The 12,718-nt window shown below is 45.4% G+C and overlaps 2 protein-coding genes across 10 annotated transcripts in view; one reads left to right on the forward strand and one right to left on the reverse strand.

The window, feature by feature from the left end:
- The window catches only part of SDCCAG8 (SHH signaling and ciliogenesis regulator SDCCAG8), a 115,110-nt gene extending 104,882 nt beyond the window's left edge, over window positions 1-10,228 (reverse strand). For both annotated transcript variants that reach the window (XM_062637346.1, XM_062637347.1), the window contains exon 1: window positions 9,794-10,228. In XM_062637346.1, coding sequence (XP_062493330.1) covers window positions 9,794-9,860 — 67 coding nt within the window. In that variant the 5' untranslated portion in view covers window positions 9,861-10,228. The remainder of the gene's footprint in view (window positions 1-9,793) is intronic.
- Window positions 10,229-10,398: 170 nt separating this feature from the next.
- The window catches only part of CEP170 (centrosomal protein 170), a 100,947-nt gene continuing 98,627 nt past the window's right edge, over window positions 10,399-12,718 (forward strand). For all 8 annotated transcript variants that reach the window (XM_062637338.1, XM_062637339.1, XM_062637342.1 and 5 more), the window contains exon 1: window positions 10,399-10,651. The gene's annotated coding sequence lies outside the window, so the exon portion shown is untranslated. The remainder of the gene's footprint in view (window positions 10,652-12,718) is intronic.

The following is a 12,718-nucleotide window of genomic DNA, read 5'->3' on the forward strand; positions in this document are numbered from 1 at the left end:
CATTCTTGAGCACTCCATGATGCTACAAGGGCGGGAGAGCTAATAGAGGAATGGTAGAAGTATTTAACTGATGCAATGGCTTAAATATTTAGCAAACTATGTTACAACCAGTGGTTGCCAAGAAGTGTTCAATGCCAGTTATTACAGGATGTGTCATCTGATAGCAATAAAATGCCTTCATTTCCCCATTCACTGCAGACCTCTGTCAGAGAACAACCCCAGACTATCAATATTTGCTCCACAGCCAGCGAAAAACAAATCAAAACAAACCAGAACCAAAAGTCAGTTTTCCCCAGGCTTCCTCTCTTTCTGTAGTATTACAGCTTCTGAACTCTAGGCTACTACTTTATCCTAAAAGACATCACAGATCTCCTTATGTTCTGTCCTTTTCTTCCATAAATTTACTGGGCAGTAGTGGTGAAACACATTAAAATCATTATCAGTGCATACAGATGTTTACTTTTTTGACTACACTGTCCTGCCTCTGGAATAACGTTTCCACATTTTTGAAAGCTTGCTGATTTCCAAATTATAGAAGACACTGCCATAAGTTACCCAGTTACCACTGGGTAACTGGGAGTTAGGAGTTTCCAGTGGCCTTTCTTTACATTCATTAGACACCAGAAAGCTAACATTTACTCCACTAAAAGTTGAACTGGGCATGTAAAAGGGAATAAGCACATTATAGTTGTTTGTTTGTTTTTTTTTTTCTCCTAAAAAAGGGACTGGGATAAAAGAAAACTCATTGCCAAGTTAAAAGATTAAATTTGTTTCTGCCAATGTTAAAATATTCTTTTTAAATATGAAAGAAGTAGAAAGACCCTCCATGGATGCAAAGTATGGGACACCAAAAAACCTTTGCTTAAAGACATGATAATTTTGTAATGAATTTAGAAGTCATTAATTTTTACGTGCTCATACATCCTACCTAACTTTTTCAGTTAGGCTGTTCCTGTAATAGTACATTTTATTGAGCCTCAGTAAAAACATACTACAGCAAACAGCTCGCATGCACTACTGTGATTTGCATATATAAAATTCAATCAGAATTTTTCTTTTCTACATCCTAACATGACTCTATGAATAAAATCCAAACAAATATTTCTGTAGTTGATAAAACATTACTGATGTGTTACTTCCTATAGAAACAGATGAGGATATAAATTAAATTGGACTTATCTGGATTAAAACTTAAAAAAATAATAAACATGTTTACTATAAAGCTCTTTGGTTTTCAGTTTAAAGGATCTGAGATGATTTTTAAAAATAGCAAGCTAACAACAAAACCAGATGGATCAACCCCATACATAAATAAAAATTTGGAAAAAAATAAATAGCAATGGCTCCACAAAAATGCTGTAAAGTTGTCAACTACCACATATAAATCACAGGCAGTACTTGCCACAAGGAACAGGTAGATCACTTACCTAATGCCTTCACAATGACAAAGCTGACCAAACACCTAACAGAAAGAAATGCATTACTTCTTATTATTTCAGAGACAGAAGCAACCAGCAGTCTGAACCCAGGATCAAGACCACACTGTTCTAGGTATGAAGATATTCCTGCCCTTAAATTAATCTAAACATAAATGCAACTTTGGACTAGATTAAGTTCAGTTAAGGAAAATGCTTTAGACAAAACCAATATAGCCCTGACATTAAATAATGTTCAAAAAGCACATGCCATATATTCTACATGCTGAATAAAGATACTCCTTTGAGTACTGAGTGACTGACCTCACATTTACCTGGACTTGTGCAAGGCAGTTGACACTGTCCTTCAGGACATCCCTGTCTCTCAGTCGGAGACACGGATTTGACAGATGGACCACTCAGTGGATACAGCATTGGCTGGATGGTCACCCTCAAAGGGCTACAGGCAACAGCTCGATGTCTAAGCGGAGATCAGGGTGCTCCTCAGGGGTCAGTATTGGGACTGATCCACCCAAACATCTTTGCCCTGAGAAGTTGTGGCTGCCCCATTCCTGGCAGTGTTCAAGGCCAGGTTGCACGGGGCTTTGAGCAACCTGGTCTAGTGGAAGGTGTCCCTGCCCATTGCAGGGAGGTTGAAACCAGATGATCTTTACGTTAACTTCCAACAAAAACCATTCTATGATTCCTTTGTCCTGAAAGAAGCATTGATTACTCTGGTTATTTTCTGTACCCACTGTAACTACAAAATCTAAGTATCACTCCCTGAAGATATAGTATAGGTATCTTTTTTCAAGAGAAGTATCTTTGTATAAATATAATTGGTAGAAGGTTTTCGTATATGGGAAAATCAGTACTAGTGCTGAATAACAATTTTGGTTTATTTTTTTACATTGGAAACACATCATAGACCCACTGAACTTGTCAAGAAGGAGAAGAATAGTAACAAAACATACACACACACACACACACAAAAATAGGCTACACTCTGAAGTAAAATACAACATAAAAGACGGAAGAGGTGGCTGTATGTTCAAATTAGTAACCAGCTTTGAAGGTGGGGAGAAGAACTAAAAAAAAAATAATTGTAAAAACAATTTGCCACTGAAATGAAAACAATAAAAACAGAGAAGGCATTGAACCATGTCTGTATTACCTAAACAAAAGATGGTTTTTTCTGACACTGAGCGAGACTGTCTATAAAGAGCACTTCTTTAAATGAAAGCACCAAAGCTACCTCATTCATGAACTTAGAACTGCCACAGAAAATACCCGGGAGTTAATAAAGAGCTTAGCAATGGAATCAGCCATCCAAAACAACAGAATTGCCCGAAAGACATAGAAAATTACTCCACCTGGTAGAAGTGTTAAGCAACATGAATTGAAGAAAACAAACTGCAACTGTAAAAAAAGCTGTCATAAATCTGTCATTTAAAGGTAATGGTCCACTTCTAATCATGTTTTCAGAAAGATGAAGTTACTGGCTATAAATTCAACAAACAGTTCACTTCCTGACACCCCTTGGTTCCCAATCAGAAAACACTCCTAGTAGATTAGGGAAGAAGGGATTACATTGATTCTTTAGGTCTTAAAAAAATAACACTGTAAAATTTATGTGAAACAGTAACTGAGAAAAAAGACAATTTGACCAGTTAGTGAAAAGGGAAAGATGAGCCTCAGTTCCGAGCACTGAGCGCCACCAAGGGAGTCTCAAGTCCTCATGAAGATTTGCCCAGGAGCCGGCAGCTCAGCTGACACAAGCAGCTGACTCACAGGGGACAGCGGCAGATTTGAACAGGTCATCTTTGGCCACTAATGGTCATTTGCTCAGATGAGTAGCTCCAGATAGGACATGCTTGAGAGGTGGGCCAATGCCAACCCCACGAAGTTAACAAAACCAAGTGCAAGGTCCTGCACCTGGGATCAAGGCAATCCCAGGCACACCTGCAGGTTGGGCAAAGAAGAGATTCAGAGCAGCTCTGCGAAGAAGGACTTGGGGGTGTTGGTTGATGAGAAATTCAACATGAGCCAGCTTCAGTGAGTGCTCGCAGCCCAGAAAGCCAACCGCATCCTGAGGGGCATCAAAAGGAGTGCAACCAGCAGGTCAAAGGTGATCCTGCCTGTCTCCTCTGCTCTCATGAGACCTCACTTGGAGTATTGTGTGCAGTTCTGGTGTCCTCAACATAAAAAGGACATGGAACTGTTGGAACAAGTCCAGAGGAGGGCCATGAGGATGATCAGGGGACTGGAGCACCTCCCGTATGAAGACAGGCTGAGAAAGTTGGGGCTGTTCAGCCTGGAGAAGAGGCCTCGTAACAGCCTTCCAGTATCTGAAGGGGGCCTCTAAGGATGCTGGGGAGGGACTCTTCATTAGGGCCTATAGTGATAGGACAAGGGGTAAGGGCTTCAAACTTAAACAGGGGAAGTTTAGGGTAGATATGGAAGGATATCGTTACTGTGAGGGTGGTGAGGCATTGGAACAGGTTGCCCAAAGAAGATGTGAATGCTCCATCCCTGGCAGCGTTCCAGGTCAGGCTGGACAGGATCTTGGGTGACATGGTTTAGTGTGAGGTGTCCCTGCCCATGTCAGGTGGGTTGGAACTAGATGATATTAAGGTCCTTTCCAACCCTAACCATTCTATGTTTTAAAGAAAACTTTACTGTCCAAAAGAATATCAACTTTGAATGTTTCTATTGACACTTTGAAATAGTACATCATGCACCTCTTCTGGAGTAGCATTTGACCCAAATAATTGCTTAAAAATACTGAAACTGAGAATTTGCTTGGCAAGTTTTTATTGTGTTTTGTAGTCTTGGAATTTACTTACCATTCTAATATGCAGCTATGTTTCTTCACTGGCCGCCAAACACTGGTATGTTGCCATGCTACTAACATATTATATGACAGTTTTGAAACTGAAAGTATACTATCAATTACTACCTATGCTACTAGGATAAAATCCTAGTAAACACTGAACCATAACAACACATGGCTGTTCATTAGCCAGACCTCAGAGAGTCCTAACGTGTTTAACACTCAGATGTTTCAAAATTATGAATCCATTTAATTTGGTTTCTCAGTCTTCATAGTTGCTTTGCATTACATGAGAAATAGGTGGTTTTCTACAGTGTTTTGACCAAACTATCATCTTTAAGAGCAAACTGTTCTCTAGAGTTGCAGCATTCATTGTCATTACTTCCTAAACCAGCCCCTTCTGAAGAGCACAAAGCATACACCTAAAGTCTGGAGTCCCTCACATGTGAGAAACTCTAAGCATTTCCCAGTTCCTTCTGACAAATTCTCCACCCTTAAATAAATATTACATGCTCTGTTCAGGAGAATACTTTGAAATAATTGACAAATAAAAAGTCTAAGTCAGAAATTTACAATTATAAATTACCCTTTACAATTTAATTCTTGGTTGCTTCAGTGTCACAGCTAATGTGTAACTGGGCCATATACTCATTTTTCTAGGACAGCTGTGACTTCACATCTTTCCTGCTTTATTTTTGGAGTCACATAAAGCAGCCAGAAAATGCAGCTTTACTTGTACAAGTCTTATTTTCACCTGTTGCTCTCAGAGCTTGAATCTTCATTCTGTGAATTATGTAAGACACTGCACTTGGTAATGCAGCAGAATACAGCACATAATTTCCACATCTTCTTAGGGTAGATTTACAAGATGCTTTTATCAGGCACTGTACCTAAAAAGGATGGTCTTCCCCTCCATTGTTCCTCCTTTTATACTGACTATGGCCCTAAAGGAAGCCAGTGCTGTTTGTTTACTAAACAGGCAGAAAATTCAACATAAAAAGTAAGTTAATAGTTCTCTGTTCAAGGAACCAGGTGAATGCTAGAAACAAAGAACCAGGCTCTAAATGGTCTTCTCCAAATATTTACTGCTGTTGGAAGAAAAAGGGAAAGCAACAGGAAGCCATCACACTCTGCTCTTGGCACCTGTACATTTACACTATGCCTATCAGTTTTTAGTTATTAATGTGAATACACCAGCACAGTACTTATTCTCCTTTACAAAACACTCCTATTCCCTTGAGAATAACTTTTTCATAGAAATGTTATGATCTCCCAAAGACTCTGAAATGGTGTCAATTCTGTGGAAGTTTACACCGTAACCCAATAACCCCAACTGTACAAGTACTACCCTCTTAAATCTGTATTACACATACAATATTAAAGACTTTCATCATAAAAAGTCCATGCTATTCAGGAAAAGCCCTGTTACAGGACCTTTGTTATTTCAGAACTTCCCTGTCGGGCTCTAAGACCAGTTATGTCTTAAGATTCTCCAGTCCTGCTTTCTGTCCTCTGGCCACCACGCTCACTTCACTGAATACCTGGCCTCCCTGTGTACCAGTCTTCTGAGGGACTTACTTCCCTTTACAACAAAGGTCACTGCATTGAAATAATCAATTACTCTTTGAGAACCTGGTCTTGAACACTGCCAGGGATGGAGCATTCACAACCTCCCTGGGCAAGACCAGGTTGAACAAGGCCTTGGGTGATATGGCTTAGTGTGAGGTGTCCCTGCCCATGGCAGGGGGTTGGAACTAGATGATCTTAAGGTCCTTTCCAACCCTAACTATTCTATGATTCTATAAACTTACACACCCTTCCATCAAACTGAATAAGGCTGTAAAACGATTCTTCTGATCTCCAGCATGGCTGGTAATAACCTGTTGCCATGTATCAGACTGGGTCCAGATACTGGTAAGCATTACAGGCAGTTTAAGAACATTGTATTTCATTGTATTTTCATTGTACCATCAAATAATGCTCAAGGCATACCACCTGAAATTACAGAATCCAGATAACAGGAATGACCCAAATTTGGAGGAAAAAATCTCAAGCTGTATAACTGTATAATAAAAACAGGTAAAGAATTAGGTTTGACAACTTTGAGAGTAACAATCATCTGTCTGTCCTACAGAAAACTCCTAATGGTAATGGTAATGATGTGAGAAATGCTGTACAGGTCAAAAATTGCATATCACTGGGAAATAAAACAGCTCATTGAGAAACACTGGAACTTAACGCCCTGCATTGGGGTTCTGTTTGTGATAATACCCTACTGATACTTACTCGACCAAGAGGCACCCCTGGATGTATGAAATCAAATCTACCTTGGCACTGCATGGAAAAAGGCCATGTTTCCCAGAATGGAAAGTGAAACAGCCACCAGAACGTTGTGTTCTAAAATGATTTTAAAACCATAATGTTTCTGGACAGAAATAAGTAAAATGAAAATAAGTTGTGGGAATAGAATATGTGTAACTAATCATTCCAGTATCTGAAGGGGGCCTATAGGGATGCTGGGGAGGGACTCATCATTAGGGACTGTAGTGATAGGACAAGGGGTAACAGGTTAAAACTTAAACAGGGGAAGTTTAGATTGGATATAAGGAGGAAATTCTTTCCTGTTAGGGTGGTGAGGCGCTGGAATAGGTTGCCCGGGGAGGTTGTGAATGATCCATGGCAGTGTTCAAGACCACGCTGGACGAGGCCTTGGGTGATATGGTTTAGTGTGAGGTGTTCCTGCCCATGGTAGGGGGGTTGGAACTTGATGATCTTAAGGTCCTTTCCAACCCTAACTATTCTATGATTCTGACTAAATACTGTGAATTCTAATAGTGCTCTTATACACAGTTGAGCAGCTCAGGATGCAAACTTCTTGAAAAAGGCCCTTTGAAGGTAGCAGAGAATTAAAGATGTCACTTACAATGTCCAGATAACGTGGCATAAAGGCACGCTTCAAAACTTCACATATCAAAAGCCTAAAAGCTTGTCACAACTATGATCATGTATATGAATGTCCTCGAGCACCCCAACAGGTTTCCTAGCTGAAAGAGAAATGTCCCATTGGAACATTCAAAATACAAAAAGAGCCCAAGAGAAAAGTCAGAAAGATTGCAACTCAGTTGCAAAATGCTACAAAAACATTTTCATGACAAACCTGTTCTGAATCAAGAAACAAGCTATGAAGTCCTTATCAAGCTTACCAAACTATACACGCACAAGAACATTTACATGAAGAAGTATTAGGCATCCAAAATTATGGGAATACAGAGTAGGCTTGGAAACCAAAAGTCTTCAGGTTCATCTGCTGCTAGCGCCCAAGGAAGCTGAGAACATCTAGTTCCGCATGAATTTCAAGCAGTCCAACATCACCACTGTATCCAGTGTTGGGTGGATTTCCACAGCAGGATGGATGTTTGGCACAACACACTTCACTACCTGCAAGCTCCAGAATTCACACCTCCGTATGTCCCTGGATGAGGATGAACAGAAGAAACCTGACTTCTCCACTGCCTGCATGCCACCATTTGGACTAGGTAGCACTGACTGGCCTTCATTCCCTAAAATGAAAGGCAGGTCAGCCACTGAGCTATAACAGAAGGAGAACATGAATTTATTAAAATTTTCCAGTAACAGCGTAGCCTCTTCCCAGATCTGCATAAAAGCAAACAAGCATGAAAAAGTAATTCAAGGTAAAAGATAATCACAAACACTCTAAAAAGAACTGTCTTGTGAAATTAACCAAATTTTCCACATTGGCTGAGCTTGCACTTACACCTATACTAGTGTAGCAGAAATGAACAAAACCCCTTGAAGTGTAGCCTTTCTAAATAAAGTTATGTCTCTGTGAATGACAATACTGCCTCGAAGCAAAGGCACAGTGCCATTAGAAGATTTACTAAGCAGAAAAATCATGTGTTCAACTGCAGTTTTAAAATCCTAGTTTATCACTCTTCCTTTTTCAATAGGAGTCAATAGGCAATACTTTGCCTCCATGAAAAGTCCAAATCAAATACAGGAAAACTATCCAGTGGTTTTCCATACTCACCCACAGAAAAAGATAACCTGACACAGTACTAAGATTATCCATGTCTATATATGGCAGTTCATAGGGATTTATTAATTCCTTTTACATACTAAAAGAGGAACTCTACGCATATTAGGAGATGCTCTGATATTTGTAATTTTAACTCTTCTACCTGCAAGTGCCGAGCAGCATCTACTAGCTCACTAAACCTATAGGAGAAGGAAACAGAATCAACTAGGTTGGAATAGAATTTTAAGATCACCAAGTCCAACCTTTACACCAGGATTGCCATGTTCACCACTATACCATGTCACTAAGAGCCTCATCGACACAGCCTTTGACCACTTCCATGGACAGTGATTCCACGACTGTCCTGGGCAGCCTGCTCCAATGCCTGACTACCCTTTGGTGAAGAAATTTTTCCTAGTATCAACTCTAAACCTCCCCTGGCACAGGTTGAGGCTATTTCCTCTTGTCTTATCACTCATTATTTGGAAGTACCAGACAACTCCTTACTCCATCCTCATTTCAGGTAGTTCTTTGAAAAGTCACTTCCATAGAGGTGACTCTTTAGAGTTCTACCTTCTGGAGCAAATAAAATCCATCCTCAGTGCAAACGACTGATCCTATTTTGAAAAGGAAATATAAAATACCGCTAAGAATCAAATACCAAGTAGCTACTTAAAATTATTTCAATTACTTTATCTTTCTGCAGTGACACATCTATATTGTAACTACACATTTAATTCACTCGTGTCACAACATGTGATGTGTGGGCACTGTGTCAAAACCACAACTTTCTGCACCAAATGGGGTGAGGTACCCACAGATTATCTACTGCCTTTCTTCAGAATCTGGACACTTAGTCTGGCTAGTCAGAGACAGTCTGAAGGCTGGTAAAGCCCAGGTGTCATAGCTCAGAGATTAAGGCGCTCTCTCCCAGGCTATATACTACGCTTCTTGGATAAGGCAGCAGGTATGAAAACAGGTTATGACATGGGAAATAATCAATTCCGTTAGAAGCAACTTGTACCCTCTTCTTTACCACATCTGGAATCTCAATGACAGCTAACACCCTTGCACGAGCCAAAAACCCAGCAAAAGAAGCAGCGGCCCTGTCAGAGCCAAGTTCTGACCGTACACCTACATGCAATGACTTTAACTGCACTAGCGATCGGATTCAGGCAGGACCAAAAACAACTTAGTGATGGACTTGGCAGTCCTGGGATAATGGTTGGACTTGACGGCCTTTAAGGACTTTTCTAACCACGCTGAGTCCGTGGTTTCAACTTCCCTCTTGCCGCCAACCGCGCGGAGTGCCGGCGGGCCGCCCTTCCTCAGCACGTCCACCCCAGAGAGCGGCGGGACGGCCCAGCCCAGCCCCCGGCTCCGCACCGCCTGGCCCCGCAACGCTCCGCGGTAGGAGGCAGCCGGGTGCAGCGGAGCCTTCCCACAGAACCACGAGAGCGGCGGGCGGGAGAAGCAGCCCACTCTCACCCCGCGGAGGAGTCCGCTCACCTTGGAGGCGCCTCTGGTACCGCTCCACGGACTCTTCCAGGGCGGGCTCCTCGCGGGGCGCCCGCATGAGGAAGACGCCGCCGGCTCCCGGGGAAGCAGCCGGCGCTGCCCTGAGGCGCTGGTGGGGAACAGGGATTCCTCCTTCCCGCGCTGCCAAGAGACCCCCAGCCGCCAGCAGCTCCCCAGCGCGGCCGTTGCTACCCGCCGCCCCTAAGCGACACCCGAGGCCTGCCACGCCCCGCGCGCACAAGACCGCACTAAACTACAAGTCCCAGCGCGCCTCGGGAGGCGGAGCCCGCATCGGCCGCCCACCGCCGGCACGAGGCAGCCTCTCCTCGCCCCCCTTTGTTGTGGATGGCGGCCGCACTCGCGCCTGCGCACGCTGCGACCCTTCCGCCTACGTCCTCGGCCCCGCAGTGGCTGCGGATAGCGCAGGTCCAGTCACGACCGAGATGGGGTGGGGGACGGACAACGAGGGCAGCGGGAGTCGGCGTTTACCGCCCGCCGCTGCGTATGTGGCGCCTGCGCTACGGGCGCCTGTCGGAGGGAACGGAGTCGGTCATTGTCTGCAGCCAACGCAGGCGCGGCGCGGCTTCCCCGCAGCAGGGCGTTGCGCGCCTGCGCACTTCACCCTCCTTCCCCCCCCGCATTGTGTGAGCTCGAGTGGCGCCTGCGCAGTATCGTTCCCCGCTCTGCCCGTTAGCCGCTATGTGGAGGGAATAACGTTGGGGCCGTTGCCAGAGGGACACCGACCGGAGCGCCCCGCCCCCGCCCCGCTGGGGATGCCGGCTCTGTGAGCACCGGCGGCGGCATCGCTGGGGACGGCCCCTCACCGGCGCGGCGAACCTCCTCGAAGGGGTGAGTGAGGATGCTGCCGCCCTGGCCGCGGATCGGGCGGGAGCCGTGACGCGGAGAGGGACCGGGGTCGCGCCGTTCAGCCTTCCATTGCCTATTGTGTGAGGCGGCCCTCGCTCCCCGGGAGCTGGCGCCGTGCGGCGGGGTTTGCGGCCGGCTGAGGGGGCGGTAGCGCGGTGTGGGCGCAGCCCGCTCCCCCTCCCCCGTCCCCGCTGGGTCCGGAGGCTGCTCCGCGCCCCCGACTTCCTTTCGCTCGTGAGCGCGGCGGGGGCCAGTGTCGGGGGGCTGCTGCTGCCCCAGGGTATCACCGCAGGCTGGATGCGGGCGGCGTTGCCGGATCCCGCTGCCCGTGTCTCCTTGCCCCTTGCCGCCCCTTGCTGTGGCTGCCGCCACTGGCACACCCAGCCACCCACCCACCCGGCCGGGCGGCTGCGGGCACCGGTGATTCGCAGCCTGCCTTCCAGTCCCGCGGGCGGATTTCCGCGATTCGAGCGGGCGTCTCTAGAGGTTTAATTTTTTATTGTTATTGGATATTTTTCGGTTGCCCCTATTTGACAGCCTGCCCCGCGGCTGGAGGTGGCGTGTCTCCAGATGTCAGTGATGCCGGTCATTCGAGAGGCGGTGTCTTCCCCCGTCTCCTTAAAATCATGTCTTCTGAGAAGGCTGATGGAGAGAATCTGTTGGTCTTCCCCTTTCTCTTACTGCGTATTTTTCCCCATCGAGGCGGAATATTGCATCGAGGATACAATATATTTCTGCATTCAAACATACTCCCCCGAAGGCGCGATTTCCCCTTTCTTGGGGTTCTTCCCGGGGACAACGCGAAATAACGCTTTTTGTTCCTGGCGGCGAGAAGCGGCGCCAGGGCCACTTTTGTCTTTGTGGCGCGGGAGCGAACGGGTTACCGAGCTAACAAAAACCCGATGGCTGTTCCTCGAGCCGAACGCGCGATGCAGCGGAGGAAGAAGGCTGCGGCGGCGGGGCCCTCCTCCGCCCTCAGTCCCTGCGCGGCGCTCGCTGCAGCCGTGCGGGGCGGGCGGGGGGCGCTGCTCCTCCTCCTCCTCGCGCTGTGTCCCCGATGCGTCCCCGCGGACCAAGCCCGTTGCGTGGCAGCAGGCAGGGGTGCTCGTTGGGTGTGTGAGGCGAGGGTACCGGCCCGGGGGAGCAGGGGCCAGCCTCCAGGCGGTGCTTAAGCGTTTATTGAGATGAGCTGACAATTAGTCCATCTGTTTATGGCTCCATGGAAAGAAAGAGATGCAGATGCTAGGCTGATGAGTTAAATGCATACGAATTGCGCTCTTATGACAAGAGATGACAGGTAGTGTCCACTGATCTACACTTTGAAGAAATTATTTTCCTCCCTGTGAAAACAAAGGTACTCATAAAATATTTAACTACTCTGAAAGAAAAAAAAGCCTGTTCTAGCACGCAGTGATTGCCCTGCTCATGGCAGAGGGGTTGGAACTAGATGATCTTTGAGGTCCTTTCCAACCCAAACCATTCCATCATACTATGATACCTTTTCTCCTTTGGAATGCTATTCAAGGTATCATGACAGTGTTCTTGGCCCTGGATTTGCCCATGTAAAATGACGTGGGATGGGACAGTTTTTGTAAACTGAGCTGACATGATTAAATACCCTGTTATTTCCTGTGATTACTTTCCTCTCGGAATTACTTTATGAGCAGATGATGAGAGGTCTGTCTTACTGGAACTGAACTGTGTTAGTATGGAGTTAAAGCTCCTCAACTTTATGTAATGGGGAAAAAAAATGAACATATAACTACTACAAAGAATCACCCCACACTCTTTTTCACTTTCATGTAAATATTTTGTTGGTTTTGTTTGCTTTTTTTTTTCATTTTGTCTGAAGGAGGTTGGGAAGCCTGCTTGAATAGACAGAATCATGTGTGAAGATACACAGAATTTAGTCAAAATCTCAAGAATCTGAAAGTTCCCACAGAATCATTAGAGTTGGAAGGGACCTCTGGAGATCATCCAGTCCATCCCAAGGCAGGGCCACCTAGAGAAGGCTATGCAAGAATGTGTCAGGCGGGTTTTGAATGTCTC

The sequence above is a fragment of the Pezoporus occidentalis genome, unplaced genomic scaffold (assembly GCF_034315485.1).
Source record: "Pezoporus occidentalis ecotype Australia unplaced genomic scaffold, CSIRO_AGI_Poc_V1 ctg52, whole genome shotgun sequence".
NCBI classification, from domain to species: Eukaryota; Metazoa; Chordata; class Aves; order Psittaciformes; family Psittacidae; genus Pezoporus; species Pezoporus occidentalis.